The following is a 17,478-nucleotide window of genomic DNA, read 5'->3' as shown; positions in this document are numbered from 1 at the left end:
ATCTTCATCTAACAACATCAGTCAATGTCTTCAACAACATCAGGGTACATCAGGTCATATAAACTGACGAAGTTATGGAGTTCATGTTATCTGATGAAATCCTGATAGACACATCGACTGATGAACTCAGAGACAAGGACTGACGACACCCACTGACTTATTTGTGAGATGGACAGAAGGGATTCATTTCGGTCTATGATCGCAATGTCAGAGGCACTGGTGAAGTATGGGTGATGGTGAACTGTTTCACATCGCTGCCTGCTGAAGTGATCATCAACTGTTCCCGACCGGCGATTGGAAGATTTGATCATCAAAGAGAAGCTTGGAGGAGTGGCATGAATGAGCTTTAACGAGAGGCGGACTTTGTGGGAGGGACACCCAAGTCACTCTGATAAGCAGAAGCTTGGGACGTGGAGTCTGGGGGGAAAGACGGTGGGGTGGGGAAAGATCCTACATTCAGTAATAAACGACTTGATGTTCACAACTTTGAGAATCAAACCGATCAAACCCTCTACAACCATCCTATCCACAGACGATGTGTCAGATCACTACTAGCAGACCTGCCCCCACCTCCCACACGCCCCCCGAACCCTCCAGCACCACGTGTCGACTTCCAGCTCAGTACCCGCTTCCTGTCGGGTGCGACTTGCCAAAGCAGCAACAAGGGGCAGTTCCATGCTCGGGTACCTGTGATACCCACAGTCTGCCTTATCTACGAGAGGCGGGGCTCACCTGGCCTACCATGACTTGCTGACATTTCTACCTGCGCGCCGCCTGGCGGAGGTGCCAGCCAATTACCGTGCGACCGGCTGCCTTCCCTTCAGCTGCACAGCGGGCGGACCGATGGCGGGACGCTAGTTCACCTCACGTAGTCTCACTCACACAGGTACACAGATGTGCACCCGGGGTATCTGGCACCTTCATTAGCTATTAGCTGTTCACGCAAAAACGGACAAAGGCGACTGAACCTGTGTTGGTGTGTTTACACTTACAGGTGTGTTTACACTTACAGGTGTGTTTACACTTACAGGTGTGTTTACACTCACAGGTGTGTTTACACTCACAGGTGTAATTTGTATGATTTTAAATAGTTCAATACTTGTGATTGTGAGATTTATCTGGGTAGGGAAAAGGTAGATTATGTCGATCATTTTATCGCAGAAGATTTAAAATGTATTTTCTTTTGATGGATTTGTAAAGAATGTGAAGAAATAGTCGAGTGCAGGTGAAGCTACATCAGTAACCTGACAACAACAGCAGGTAGACAACAGCTGACAACAACAGATTAGTTTACAGACTTGATTGAGAGACGAGGGCGTTAGAAAATGTCTCCTGTCACTCAACAGCATTTTGTGTGTGTGTGTGTGTGTGCCTGTGTGTGTGTGTGTGTGTAAATATTTGTCAGACTGTGGAATCACTTGAGTGTTTTTGACTTTGAAGTTGTGGTGCACGTGGTTCATAAAGTCGGCAGCAGCAGGGCGCCATTGCAGACTCGTTACACCGACCTGGCAGCTGTGACGACCGTGGAAAATCTCTCAGCTGGCATCACGGCATCCTTGATATTTGTGTGCTAAACTAATTTTGTTAGTCCTTCCTTTTATTTTTTGTTTTATTTTGCTTTACTTGAGTTTGTTTTTGTTTTGTTGGATTTTTGTTTTGGTTCATTAATTTTGTTGGGTTTTTTTTTGTAGTTTTTATTTTGTTGTTTTGATTACTTTGTTTTTAACTTTGCTTTAATGTTTTGGAGGTTGCTTTGTTTTTATTTTGTTGTGTTTTGTTTTTACATCATTGGTTTTTGTAGGATTTGTTTGTTTGGTTTATTTTTTGGTAATTATTTTTTCATGTCGCACAAGGACACGTGTGAAGGAATCTTTCCACCCTCGCCCACTGCACACATCAACAGTCACTCATCATCTACTCAGCCACGTGCTCAGTGACAATAAATAAATAAATAAACACCCTAGTAGTCGAATTGTATATTGTTCCAGCAGTCACATTCAGTACAAGACAAACGACAGGTGTCGCACGACGCGCGGAGGGTTCGTTGAGGTTCTCGTTACAACACACGCACAACAGGTAAACCGCTGATGACGTCAGCTGTCGTTGATAACAACGTCGTCCGTGATGAGTCTTTGTCAACATCAACATCAACATAATCCTCTACTGGTGGGGTGGGGACAGCATTTTGTAAGGTGAACCACGTGTCACACAGTCCACGCGCATACAGTGATGGTGATGACTACTCACGCCTCCACACAGGATCGCACTGACTCATGATATGTTCTCCTGTCCTGTCGACAGGATCTTAGTTAATTAATTAGCTTCTGGTAAAGATTCCAATCATTCATTCTTTCCCTTTCTCTCACTCTCCTGTTTCAAATGTCATCGTAGAAAACACAACCTTAAACTAATTGCACTTTGCATTGCTGTCGCTTAATGTAAATTATTATTATTTATAATTACTGTTTGTACAGTTGAGAGTCTCTACTATAAATAGTAATTACTGGGTGATTAGTCGCTCCTAACTGTAATCACAAAACTCACATTGCGAATAAATAGAGCATTTAACATATGACATCACATGTTAATGGGGTATACAGCAATGGAGGATAACCGCGCTTACAGGTACATACGGGTGTGTCCACAAAATGTCGTGCACGCGCGCACACACACTCACTCACTCACTCACTCACTCACTCACTCACTCACTCACTCACTCACTCACTCACTCACTCACTCACTCACTCACTCACTCACTCACTCACTCACTCACGTCACTTTCGAGAAGGACCACGGGAAGCTAGACAATACCCGAAATGAGACTATGTACCCATGGTTATGTCTAGGGACAGACGGGGTGGTTTTGTACCTCGGACTCCAGTCCCGGGTACAGACTGTCTGACGCGTGTGTATGAGGCGATGACTGTTGGTCGAGAGTGTGTAAATAACGGAGGCGACAGCTCGGCAGATGGCAGATGTTGTGAGACAGTCACAGACATTATCTATCTAAGCCAGAAATGGCGATAAGTAACACAAATATCATTTATTCCCTCTCTTCCTTCCTTTATCATCGAATTCTTGTTTGGACTGTCATCGAGGGTTTGTGACTTTCAGTTGACTTGTCATCGTGTCTGCCAGTCAGTGGGGGTCGCTATTTCGTTTGAATCTCCAATTGTGTTGTCAACATCGATGCAGACATAAACAATGGATGAAGTGAACATGTCCACGTGTCCACGTGATGTAGAGCTGCTGACGACAACGAAAGACGGATGGAGAGATGGCAAGGGTGGATGGGGAAGAGGGACGACTATCGGAGGACCCTGGGTGTCACATGTCACATCCTGGGTGAGCAAATGAATAAACATGCCTGATGTCTGATGTCAACAGGTATTGTTGATTGTTGACAGGTGTTTGCTTCTAACAGACGGCTGCGGAGATGCGTGTGGAGTTCATGTGCTGACGTCATGGGACTTGCAAGTTCTGCTTCATTTATTTCCATAGCAACTGTTGTTGTTGTTGTTGTTGTTGTTGTTGTTGTTGTTGTTGTTCTTACACGAGTACAGAGTATACTCGTGGTTGTGTGTCAACAGTTCTTTGTCAGTGTGGATGGTCCACTGACTACAACCTTTTTCTTCCATTATATTTTGTTTGAATCAACCTCTAGCATCACTGAACTTGTGTTTCCATGGCAACCACACGCGCTTTCTTCCCTTTCTCCCTCCACCTATTTTCCCCACTGAATATCCATGTATCAAGAAATAAGTCAATTATTCAGGAAAGTTCCTTCATGCCGTTGAAGTCTCTGATAAATCAGTTATCGTTCAGTTCTGAGATTCCATTGCCGGAAACTTGAAAGTACAACGGAGAGCGAGCCGCCATCTTGCTGTGTTGATGTCGGAAGTACAAAGACAGAGATTCCCTCTGTAGACATTTGAAAACAAACATTCTCCTCACTTCGCTCGGGTGGAGGAAGGAAATGGTTTCGTGAGATAACAAGTTTCTCGCAGCTCGAGGTTGGGAAGCAAGGCAAGCTGGGAATGTCTGGCTTTGTCCTGTTTTGATGTGTTTATCATCAACAACTGCAAGCTTTCGCCAGACTTCCAAACAGCTCCCGCAGCACGCACCACGTGACTGCACTCGGAGACGAGAAATTCTGTCAGAAATCTTGTCTAATTAATTTGTTTGTACATCCTCGGCGCTCGCGCTGTTTCGTTCACTCCTTCATTAGAGGAATGTGGGAATAATTGTAACCAAGGTGACGGTGGGGCAGCCATGCGCAGGGAGGAGCGGAAGTTGCTGTGGCATCACTTTGTGATTGGCTGGTGTGACCGGATGTGGTGTGAGGAATGTGATCTGTCTGGAGGAGAAAGCCAATGATGTGACAATGAGGCAAAGGGTTAAAGGTTAAAGAATGTGACAAGTGGGACGCCTGAAACTTTTGATAAAGAGGCGACTACACTTGACCGACAAACGCCGGCTATCTTTACCCTCATCTCCACCATCTTGCTGTATGTGTGTGCGGGCGAACTTTGTTTTGTTTGTTTGAGTGCTACATACTTTTGGAGAATCTGGCAGTTGGTGTTACACAAGGAGCCAGTAACCAAGGTGAAATCACGTAAACACGGACTTGTAAATATATGTAACATGCAGAGAAAATAAGAGTGTGCCCAAGGCGAGATCTGAACCCAGGACAACTACTCCTCTCTGTACTGGTAACAGGCTCGTTGAGCGGCGATAAGGAGAGAGTGGAAGCCATGTTATAGAAGTGAACATGAGATTAAAGCTCTCATTGCAATGTCCATGGTTGTCAGTATTTCTGTATGACGACTGTGACGGGTAACGGTCGTTCACAACTCTGTCCCTAAGAGTTGTTGATGTCTGTGTTGATGTCTGTGTACAATTTGCTTGGATAGCAACGGAAACTACAGACGGAGGACTGGGGAACTGATGTCTCATGGAGGATGACAGATGGCCTCGCTTTGATGTCTTACTGAACACGTGCTTGCTGTTACTAATGAGTATTACTCAGAGAGCGGGCTGAAAGAAATCATGTGTGAACTTTGATATATGCTAAGTAAAATGTAGACAGTAGGCCGTGAGTGAAGTACCTGTATGATACCCTAAATGCAGAAATGGGCTTTGACAGAAGTACAAATCAAAATAAAATAATACATGCGGACAAAATGCACAAGAATTCAAAGCATAAATAACATTGAAGACGACGGGAAGAAGACAATGGCGATGTCCACATGTCACTCGGTTCATTTCACAAACACCAGTGTGATCTGTGAAATGTTTACAGTTTTGTTACAATTGTTCTGTATTTGTTTTCTTCCTCTAAGTCTAAACTGACCCCACAATAATGTTTCTTTTTTTTCATTTTGTCTCAGAGCTTCTCCACGGTTCCATGCAGCGCGTGTCCAGCTGAAGGTCTCAGTGGCTGTCAGACATAACATCATCACGTGACTTCTCCAACATTTCCGTTGTAGAAAGTTTTTCCAACTGTGTATGTTCTTCGTCTTATTGTGGGACATTTGTTAAACTCGGGCGCTCGTGGAGACTAGCAACAAAACAAAGATGCTTCTATACTTGAGCTCTTCGCCTGACAGGTAGACAAGTACACATACACACAAGTACAAGTGTTGACGACTTTGTTTACATCATTACCGACTGGGTGACCTGCTTATAATCTTCAACAGACAAGATAATTATAAATGTAATGATATCTTCTGCTCAAGAAAAGGAGGGTTTGAAATCTTTCAGTGACTACCCAGGTGAACACGTGGTCAAACAAACAGTTGGCAGCTAACAGAGCAAGGTTGTCATCGAGACAAACACAACAAGCAGTCACGTGACACGTCATGTGACACGGAAACACTTAAAGTAGTTTAACTGATTGGCGCTAGCTGACCTCGGGTCATCTTGAAAACGATCATCATTCATTTTAAGCTGTAATTAAGCTCCCTTATTTATTTAGAAACAGGTAAATAAAAGAAGAAAACAAAACATCCTCACTGCGTAAAGAAACAAAAGACTGATTGCGACTGTCATGTCCTCCGCCGATTGCAGGTAAATCAGTTTATCACCGTAGTTGTTGTCGAGTTGATGAGTTACTGTTAGCTCACTGTCATCTACTGATAAACAGTCAGTGTACCTTCTGTTGACATCCACGTAACAGTCATTTCACTCCAGTTTCAGTGCCTCGGAGACACCAGTCGTCATCTCCCTCTGTGGTGTCTGCTCGTGCACCAATGGTAGTCCACCCTCTGGCACTAGCAGGCTATTGTGTGTCACCTCTGGCACTAGTAGGCTATGCTGTGTCACCTCTGGCACTAGTAGGCTATGCTGTGTCACCTCTGTCACTAGTAGGCTATTCTGTCACCTCTGGCACTAGTAGGCTATGCTGTGTCACCTCTGGCACTAGTAGGCTATGCTGTGTCACCTCTGTCACTAGTAGGCTATGCTGTGTCACCTCTGGTACTAGTAGGCTATTCTGTGTCACCTCTGGCACTAGTAGGCTATGCTGTGTCACCTCAGGCACTAGCAGGCTAGTCTGTGTCACCTCTGTCACTAGTGGATTCTATGTTGTCGGGTTGTTTTGTCGCCATTTTTTTCCCGACTTCTCCTCTCCACGTTCCCGGATGGTACACGCTGCTCCACCTCGGGAACCCGTTTCCTTTCCTTCTTCTCTCTGTCATTAATCCTAAATTTCTTCTCGTGTCCTGTACTGTATAAACATGTTTGTGGCTACAAGCAATAGTCGGTGTGAAATCGTCAAGGCAGCGTTTTCTGCACTTTGACCTCTCACACGGTCATCACATTCCAGAATTTTTGTTTTTCTCGGAATGCCCTTGACCTCCGTCGGCTTACTTCAAGGTTGGCTAGCTTAAGTGACCTTGGCCCGAAGAGAGGGCAGGTCAAGGGTTATTTAACGTCAGGTAAAAGGCGGCAGGGGAGGGAAGTCTGGGCAGTCTGGAGCCCTCTGGGGTTTGCATCCTTCACTCAGGTTGCGTCACCTGTCACTGTGAGACAAGCACCTGCAGAGTCCTCCTGTAGCCCCGCCCACCACGGACAGCCTATCAGCGGCGGAGCTTTGGACTCGTCCTTGACCTACGTAAAGTGACCTCTTTGTGTCACCCACCTGTCCTGGGTGACTTGCCCAAACTACTTCTTCCATGTTTACTGGCAAAATTACCTTTCCTTAGTGGATATTGGGACATGAAGTGACGTCCCCTGCTGCCCGGATGCAGGTCGTGGCTCAGCTTCTCACAATGTTGCTGAGTCGACAGATTTGACCGAATGGCACCAACAGGTAAAAGCTCGGGTGTCGCTATACGGGTGGCTCGGGTTTGTCGATGATGCCGATCTTCATCCCCAGCCAGCGACACTTGGCCTTCACGTCCTCCTGCACGAGGTTGAAGCACATGGCGATGAGAGACAGGCCGAAGATGAGATAGAGGGCGCTCAGGACCAGCTTCTCCTCCTTGGACCAGGCGTTGATGTCCATCCCGGGTACAATGTCCCCGAAACCGATGGTGGAGAGGGTGATGAAGCAGAAATAAGAGCCAGTCAAGTAGTCCCACTGCTCCCACAGCGAAAAGAGCAAAGCGCCGGCGAAGATGTATCCGGCGATGAGCAGCAAACACAGCGACGTCGGCACCTGGATCACTTCCTTCGGCTTGTCCACTTCCGGTTCCTCTGACGTCATCACTTGTCGCGCCATTCCTTTCTCGGCGTCGGGAACGCGGCGGCGCCGGCGGCTGGGCTTGAAGAGCTTGCAGCACAGACCGCAGCAGACTTTGCCGTACAGCAGCCGGAAGCCGGTGGCCATGACGTCACCGATGTTGGTCAGGCACAGCAGGGTCAAGGGTATCCCCAGCACGGCGTACCCGATGGTCACTATCCGCCCCGAGGACGTCTTGGGAGCCACGTGACCGTAGCCTGCAGAAAGAAAGAAAGGGAAAGCATTCAGTGAACGAAGACATTCGATGTTTCTTGTCATTTTGCGTGCGTGAGTGCGTGTGTGTGTGTGCGTGTGTGAGAGCAAGACAGAGGTAACTATTTGCTGGCATCACTAACATGCTCTACAATCATGAAAATGTCAGTTTGGGGAATGAGGAGGATGTCATCGTGTATGAATTCCGTCACCAGGTAAGAACAGCGTCGTGTCTCACCTGTAACCTCGCTAAGCCGTGAATGCGCATGCACACCAACTTGAGAATTACTGAGACATGAACAGATGAATACACATTGTCCGTGCAAAGCCTACAAAGTCTACATCGAACAGAGAATGAACCACAAAGAATTTGCTTCAAAACTTTCAATTATAGAGCATTGTCAATAAAACTTACTGAGGTAAGTGGCGTTCATAATATATATACTCTTACACCTCTGAAAAGACCTGCGCCAGTAAAGGAAGGTTCATTATGGAACAGAGCATCACTTAAGTGCCAGCCACAGGAAGATACATCATCCACAGCCAAGTCATGTTGTCATGACCACAACGGCCAATGTCTCGCAGTCCTAACGTGCCTCCCCGCTAAGATATTATTAGTTCACCAATGGAGATTTCCACGATAAGATGGAAGCTGGAATCCAGAGAATTTTCCAGTGCCCGTTGCGGAAACAAAAAGTGTAAAGACTCTCAGCGGGGGAGACAACTTGTCATGCCACTTCCCGACATGCCGCAGTTGACGGCGCGGTACAACGCCTACGTCACGCCTAACGTGCGTCAGACAAATGAGACTCGCGACTGTTATTGACGGGGGATGCAACGGTGCCAGTCAGCAACAACCAAGCTGGCATCGTGCCTGTGATTACTGCCCTTGTCGTGAATCTTGTTCTCTACATATCTCGGCCACGAGTGGTTTGTACACGTTAAACAGATCGGGAGGAGTCGTCACAAATTTAAAGGAAAGTTCAAGTCGGAGTTCAAACAGGCTTAAAGGAGAGACTCTGATGTCTGAATCATGTCTGATACAAGTTTCTAGTTGCAAAACTCTCATCTCTCTCGTTTACTCGCATCTAAACCACAGTTCGAGTAGTCCGCCATGTTGTGTGGTCAGGTGACATCACTAAACCTTCCTCGCGAGCAGTGATTACAGGGGGCGATGCTGTAAAGTCCAACGAACTGGAAACAAGAGATAAAATTACGAAGGATAGCCCAGAGTTTCAATGAAGCTGTTAATGCTTCTATCTAGCAAACTTTGTAAATTAATTTTAAAAGTTATTGACTACAACTGAGGTAAACAGATGACTCACAAGCCAGATTACACAATCACTTGTTCCTCAAAGCGGAACTGTCTTCAACAAGACACCACAGCATCCTCATCAAACTATTTTTTAACCAGACACATGCTTCAGCAGGAAACGAATCCATCAGTGTGCAAACCTAGACAAGCTGACGAAAGTCATCCAAACATTTACAAATGATGAAAGTCCACCGATGACATCATCCATGAACTGTCCCGGTACAAGAATGCTGTGTACAGTTCTCACTCGATGTACGAGTGTAGCAGCTCTGGCTTAACACCAACAAAAACTGACAATATAGGTCAGAGGTCATAGCATTTAACGATATAAATTAGTTTATTTTCTACTTTGTGTCTAACCAACAAAAGCCTGTCATCATGATAACCTTCATGTCTGAGGATGAATCGTTAACTGGTAAGTCATTCAACTTGTTTGTGTCTGACACTCAGAGATAACTTTACACTTAGTTCAACCATTTCCTATTTGTGTGGTCTTGGGACAGACTGTTAGACTTTCATTTAAAAACGTTGGGGAAGTGTAGTCATGCGCGCTCAAACAGTAGAAAGCACGCGCACAAAGGTTCGCAAAGTGAAGAACAAATTAATTTCCAGGGAAAAGCCACAAGCGCTATCAAAGAAAATGTCAGAAGGGAAAAATAAATGGAGACGAATACATCAAAGCGGAAAAAAGAAAAGGAGCAGGAAGGTATAACTACCACCTTAAAAACTATTCCACCCTAAAATTTCAATCTCATATACGGGTAGCTCAAAGCGGGGTTGTACCGCGAACGACGGTTGTACAGTTGGACGTACAGTAGGAGTGTAGGACGTAGATATCCCGTCACCCGCCCTCGTGAATCCCCCGCTTGGTTATGGAGGTTTACACACACAATCACGTCAGATTACGTCAGCTCCCACATGTAAATCCTCCACTTCGCCCAGAAGGTTTACACAGACGACTACGTCAGATCCCACATGTAAATCACCTACATTGTCTTCAGGGTTTACGCAGACAATTACGTCAGATTACGTCAGATCCCACAGTAAATCACCCACGTGGTCCAGACGGTTTACACAGAAGGAGCAGACCCCTAGCAGGGAGCTGAGCGGCCCCGACTGTCGGAGTGTGACTGCACTGAATGCTCATCTGTGGCCCCCCTTCCCTCCAACCGTCGGAGGGTTCGAGGAACAAACAACGTCCAGACAGACAACACTATAATCTCTCCCGCGCAGGATGTGCATGAAAGGGGAGGTAAGCGCGCGCCTGGCAGGTACACGTAAATATTGCGAGAGAAGTGGCCTCCCCCTGCTCCACAAGCCAGTAAACACTTGCGCAGGGCGGGTGTGGGGGGAGCTCGTGTCGCTGCAGCGCCACGTTGGGGGGAATGTTGTCTCGTGACCCACCTTACACACAACCCCGCCCTGTGTCGACCCCTGACCTCTCGCTCCTCCTCTGCTTTTCGTTGTTTGTCGCCGCCTCAGCCTCGCTGTCAGTGTCAGTGGTGATGCTGCTGTCAGGGCTGATCATGTTTGTTGAGGTCTGGTCATCTGCAATCTCAAAGGTCGCTGACCTCTCGAATTGTCTTCTCCATCTCTGGCTCGTCATACGTGTGATTGATTGATTGATTGAATGATTGATTGGTTGGAATAATTATGCTTTGTCAATATTTTTTCATTATTGCAATATTTAGATGTAAACGCACACAAAAAAAATGTCGAGAAACCTGTCTGGTGCCCTCGCCTATTATTCATCTCCAAAACCATTTCAGCGCTCTTTCTTACCTGAGATTACCTGGCTACAGCTTGATACAGGGACTGAGTGATAGAACTTGGCAACTGAACACTGTGCGTGTGTGTGTGTCTGTGTGTGTGTGTCTGTGTGTGTGTGTCTGTGTGTGTGAACGAGACTGAGAGTGTGTCTGAGCTGGACAAACTATAAACTGTATCTGTAGGTGTGTTGTGTAGATATTTGTTTGCGCGCGCAGGAGAAAGAGAGAGCGGAAGGAGATATGCAAGAGAGAGAGGGTGTGTACTACAGTTACCATGACAACGCACAACGAGGAAAGAAAACCAAGTCTGATGAAGCGAGAGCGGGAAAAACTTGACAGACAGGAGTCTGAGACCTTTGATGCTCGGAGGGAGAAGCAAGAGAGACGGAGGCCTTGTGGTGGTTTAACGGCCAGGTGGAAAATTCTTGTCATCTCATTTCTTGATTGGTTTTTCAAAACATCAAAGTTGCTCCTTTTCCGGAAATTTATCCAGTTAATTCCCAGTTAATACCTGCAGGTACTGGACATAGATGTTCAGATGTCACACAAATTTTAAACAGCTAGAGAGCTGTCGGGACAAAAACTCATCAGACTTGGAAATGGCGACAGGTGGAAACCAGCAGGTAACCTCTGAGTTCTTCTCTGAAATGTCTGTTGACGAAGTGTTGTTGATGTTCCTGTCGAGTTCCCTCTAAATGTCGGCTGTACACTCACAAAACGAGGACTTGTGACTCAGAATACAAGAAGCTTAGACACGGAGCACGAGGTTTGAACTCCCAGTAGGACTTCACATTAAAAACACAGAACTGTACACGAGAAAAGTCAGATGACTGGCAACATAGTCGACTGTAGCCTGAACTGCATGAATTTTTAAAAATTTTGCCCCAAATCCTTACCCAACCAGTTTTTGTGCTACTTGCCAGTCCATCCACCCTGCTTGGGTTTAGAACCACAGTTACAGAAAGGTGAAAACGAGGAGAGCCTTGCTCTGCTCCCTGTGGAGGCTAATTAAACCCCCAATTAGTCGCACACTCGCCAGTTAACTGATTGACAGAACACTACTCAGTGAATTGGTGACCGCAGGTGTGAATGAAGCAAAATGAAGAACAAACACCCGTAAAGCAGTGCCGACAATTAGCGAGGACCGAGTTGCTGGACATGGCCACCCTAGGAACTGCCTGTGGACAACGTTTGTGATGAACGTTCACCGGAAGTGGAACTGTGCACGTGCCGCCACTTGTGTCGGAGAGCTTCGCCTCTTGACAGTCTGATGAGCTTCTTCCCAGCATCCTTTGCTGCCAGCCTCCTGGCTCCACGCACGGGGTCGTTACACCCGGTAACCGCCTTCACGCAAGCAACTCTTTCTGTGTTTCTATCCACAGAGAGAGAGAAAGAAAAAACTGTTGAGGTGAGTACAGCTCAGCAGTTTAAGTGTACAGTTGAGACTGGAGTCTGCCCCTAGCACCTGTATGCTCCCCTACATCTACCTCCAGGGTAGCGACTGCTGAATCACTCACCCATCAACTCAATGGTGGGTAGATAGTCTCGTCACATCCTTTCCTTTCTTCTTTTTTTTTTCATCTTCATCGATGGAGTGAATTTGATTTCTGAGCTGCAACACTTCCTCGGGTGTGTCTGTGTACACGATGAATTGATTGGTAAGTCGGGTACATGGGTGAGCTTTGTATCGCCAGCTTGTGGGTATTCTGGATACTCTACCCTCACAAGACCAACACACCTGACGAGCCAGCGAGCCCGGAGTGAAAGACAAAAATGTTTTTGAAGTCTGTGGCCCGCACACCAACCGCCCTGCGGGGCGTGAAAGCAATTCACTGCCTGAGACAAGGGTACGTCTGTGCTTTCCTTGCTCTTCTCTTAGAAGATATCATCACTGACGACCCCACTTTCTCTCCCCACCCTCTCTCTCCCTCCCTCTCTCTCTCACCTGCTATCATGACTCACTCGCCAAAATAAAAACGAACTCCGAGCTGACATTAAGAAAAACATCGATGTGCTCTTCCGGGTCAACAAGACAATACGGGGTGGCATGGAAAAGGCGCAGGGGAGGTAGGGGTAGGGGGAGAGGGAGGAAGGGATATACTCCACCCGAAATGGTGCAGGTTGGGTAAGGTCGTGCGCGAGGCACAGAGACCTACAGACGCTGCTGATGCGGGGAAACGTGGGCAACGGGCTGTGTGAGCACTGACGTCATCACCTCACCAGGGCGGCATCAGCACGCGCACAGCGTGTGACGTCTAGCAGGCCGTCACGTGCTCGTCACGCGTTCGTCACCTATGTATCGCAGTCTACTAACGAACCGCCAGGTAGCGCCATCTCACAGGTGTAAATACCCGGGGTGTGCTGTGTACTGTAGGTGCGCAGGCTACTCGGGTACATGACATGTGTTACTCGGGTACACTAGACACGTGTTACCTGGCCGCTGTACGCCACGTGACGTCCTCCCTTATCACTAACGCATGCGCGTCGACTGCATAGCATCTGAGCATGCGCAGAGCACGCGCTGCCTCGCTGCCGCTAATTTACATCTGAGGTCAATTACTGTTTGCAGCTACAAAGGAAATGCACGTTTCTCATCACGCATGCGCGTACGGACCCGCTCCAAGCTGTCCGTCTCAAGAGCAGCGGAAAACCGTTAAATGTTAGCAGCGGGGTGGGTTTTTTGGGGGGTGTATTTTTTCTTAGAACACCGTCTTACAATTTTTACTCTCATTAACTTTTTTTGTTTCTTTTTTTTTCTCTCTCTCTCCTCGAGGATGCAGTTGGCGTAGCACACCTGTATATCTATACCTGGACACAGAATGTTCCTAGCGCGTATTCCAGAACTTTCAATTTAACCGTCGACCGACCCGGTGTTAACAAAGTGGGAAAACTGACAAAAATATTTGTCCCTCTGTAAAACTCATTTCTTTATGTTTATTCTTCCACACCGTCTTCAAAGGATGCGCTGTGTGCTGTCAGACTTCAATCTGTTCATCGATGCTGTGAGAAATACGATGATAAGGCTGCTAGACAGACTAGAAGCATATTAACAAGAAGACAGGTGTGTAGGTGGAGGAACAAGACAATAATTTACACAGGGACGACTTGCTTTTCCTCCTCGGTGGTCGGCATTTTCCCTCCTGTCTGCTGCTCGCCTCCGTTGTTAGTCTGATTGTACCCGACATGGTGTCCACCTACAGCAAGTGTGAGCTCCATCAACTCACACAAAAATAATATTCATGTCCAAGTTGTATTGTGTCTGACAGTTTCCTCCCGAAATAAAACAGTTTCGTCTCGAAATAAAAATAAAATATATATAGTTTGTACTCATAATAACTCAGAACCACGGTAGAACAAGAGAAGGAAAAAGTACGGAATAAATGAATAATTTGTCTTTGATATTTGTTTTAACTTCAGGACAGTTTACAGCTAACGATCTTTTTTGTCTCTCATCTGAGATTGTGTAAGTTTCTCTCTACATATATATATATTGAGATAAATCACCAGTGATGTTACCTGTGGTCGCCATCATGTTTCCTAGACATTGACTAGACGTATACTAGATATACCAAAATGTTATTCATAGCAGCAAATATTTGGCCGCCATGTCACCAAACATCACAAGAAACATCCAGTAAGCAAACCAGTAGACAGAGGTGAGGGGCAGGCATTACTCACGTGACAGCGCCACCTACAGTAAGTTATCTCCCCCTCGGTGTTTATTCTCACAAAAGCTTTTCATTCACGATCAAGTGAGACTGTGTTCAGTTCTGTGTTGTAGCCGTTCACACTGCTACTCTCTTCTCGTGAATGGAGAGAGGGAGAGAAGCTGCCGGTTGGTCGAGGTCAGAGGGCAGCTTCCGGTAGCATCAGGTGTGAGTTTGTGCCCAACGGTAACGCTGACGTCACCAGAGCCAGAACAGCCGAGGGTCAGGGAAGACAGACAGACCAACCTCTTGTTCGGGAAGAATATCTGATGACTGATTCTTGGTGATTCACCTGCAACTTCCTGCAGACACAGGTTTGGGGCTTTTGCCGACAGGTAGACGTGGGCGGGTCAAAGGGCACGCTGTGTCTTGGAAAGCAATAAAGGGAAATCTGAGACTCCATCGTGCGCGCCGCCCATTCATGGCAAAACCATTGTTTCCAGTGAAAATCCTTTGTTTGTGTTTGGAGATCAGCGAGCAGCTCGAGAGTCCGGAAACACTCATCACAACAAAGTAAGTGCTTTGCTGTGAAAGTGGGTTTGACTGCCTCCTCACGCGCCACAGTTCGAGTTGGGGGGGTTGGAGGGCGGCTTGAACTCGGAGGGCTCAGAGGGATTTCCTATTCTTCCTTCTCCTCTTCCTTTTTACTTAGGCTTTTTTTTTTTTTTTAATTCTCATCTCTCTGGAATACTTTTGTAGAAGACCTGGATGTGAAGCGAAACCCGCGCCGGATATACGTCATCCACGGCCCATAGAGGTTAAAAATAGGCAGAGGTCGTCACGTGACCTGCCGGTCGTAGGTAAGTGGGGTGTTCGAGCCCTCGGTTATCTCAAAGCCAGCTTTTTCTGTGAGATGACTGCCCGTCCTTGTTACCTGTTCTTCCATCCTTCTGGGGAAAGTGGGCGAGCGGTCAACAGCCAGCACCACGCGAGTCATCAGATGAATAGTGAAATAAACATAAATATATTGATCATTAATGATCACATAAATAATTATACAAATATCAATAATGCTGTTGTGCACATCTCTAGCCTTAGACGACTGTACTCTGTGTGTTTCTTGACATGGAGCGTGGACGTGTGTAGGTGGACTGCTGTCTGTCTGCCGAGACCAACGCTTAGCCTCTTGCCGCTGTTAGTCTCGGCGAGCCTCAACAAAGACCGTGACTAAACCGGAAACTTTGAAGTAGCATGAGCTTTGTAGTCTCCTGCCTCGTTTTGAATATTGTATGATAGTGAACATGCTTAGTCTGGTGTGACGATCATTTCATTGACGAAAGCTTCGAAGGAGATTATATTTGACTTGAGGATGAACACGTTGATGTCGTCACCGCGCTATTTATGGCGAGTCCATCAAACTAGTCAACTCACAAATATCTAGACATCATCTTCAACAACCAGCTAACATGGGACATCAACACCGACATGATGTCAGAGCCAACAACCTGTGTATCTCCGACAGAAACTCAGATTTTGTCAGTCAGCTGTCATCCTCACTGGTTCTGTCATCCTTCATTTAAATCTCTTCATGTTTTATTTCAGGTTTCACAACCTCTCCCTGGCAACAAGAACAGGCTTGTCTCCCTTGTTAACATCTGTTCCAAGATCACCAGACCCCAGCAAAGGACTGAGCTGTCTTAGCAATCAGTAAATCATTTGGGAGAAGTCCAGCAAATCATTCAGAAGGCATCCAGTGTCTTCGCTGTCTGATCATGTCTTGCCACGTGAGCTTTCACTATGTCAGTCTACAGAGTCAAAGGTCACCACAACGTTCCTCCACTTGATGCCATTGGCCATTGGACACCTACAACTCTTACCTGTAACTGCCCTCAGGGATTAATAAGTTGTTTTGTATTTAAAATAACGGCAGATGAACGACAAGTGTTTGGAGGATGAGAACTGAAATAATCAGCTGGGAGGAGAGGGTCTGGTGAGTAAAGACGACTGTGAACATCATCCACAGACTCAAACACGATGCTAGCGATAAGCCAGCGCTGCAAGCAACTGTGACAGACAGATAATCCTGTCTGACGATAAGACAAAGCAGCTCAGAGAACTGGTGAGAGATGAATGTAAACACGGTCAGACCACACCTCCACCATCCCTCCATCTTCTCTCTACTTTAACGGCGCACTGTCTGCTTTGAGGGCAGCAGTTCATTTCTGCTGATTCGACACTTTTCTTTCATAACCATTGCAGTCAGAACTCTGTTTTTTAATAATAATAATAATAATAATAATAATAATAATAATAATAATAATCCTATTTACTGTGTAAAAACGATGGTTTATGTTTATCTATGTATGTGTGAAGGTGAAGGTATAGTGGCTCCATCTTGTCCGCTGGAATTTAATTGGCAGAGAAGTTAATTTTAGATATATGAAAAATATATATAGATTATATCAAATTCATTAAAAACCTTATCTGACAATTAAACCAGTGCTAATTCACTCAGGTCTGTTTGAATATTTAACTTTGTTGTTATTTGCGAATAAATTTGACCCTTGATGCACTTTTCTCTCTATCCCTGTAGGTTCTCAACACCGACATGGCGGACATTTATTTTATTTTAACTCGCGCAAGGAGGTCTTTGTACCTGAACCAGCCTCCTTAATAATAAAAAACTGCAGAATGAACAGCATTGACTGCACACAGCTGATGCACACAGGTAGCTGTTCTTTCACAAACTGGGTTCAAGTATATTTTAATGTTAAATAAGAGTTTGTGTGGGAAAAAGCCTGCGAGTGAATG

General features: G+C 46.1%; 1 protein-coding gene across 1 annotated transcript in view; it reads right to left on the bottom strand.

The window, feature by feature from the left end:
- Positions 1 to 1,961: 1,961 nt before the first annotated feature.
- LOC112562413 (potassium channel subfamily K member 18-like) overlaps positions 1,962 to 17,478 on the bottom strand; it is a 49,030-nt gene continuing 33,513 nt past the window's right edge. Inside the window, exon 2 of the mRNA XM_025235670.1 lies at positions 1,962 to 7,941. Within this exon, the coding sequence (XP_025091455.1) occupies positions 7,331 to 7,941 (611 nt within the window). The 3' untranslated portion in view covers positions 1,962 to 7,330. The remainder of the gene's footprint in view (positions 7,942 to 17,478) is intronic.

Source organism: Pomacea canaliculata, linkage group LG4, assembly GCF_003073045.1.
Source record: "Pomacea canaliculata isolate SZHN2017 linkage group LG4, ASM307304v1, whole genome shotgun sequence".
NCBI lineage: Eukaryota > Metazoa > Mollusca > Gastropoda > Architaenioglossa > Ampullariidae > Pomacea > Pomacea canaliculata.
This window is presented reverse-complemented; position numbering and strand designations above follow the sequence as displayed.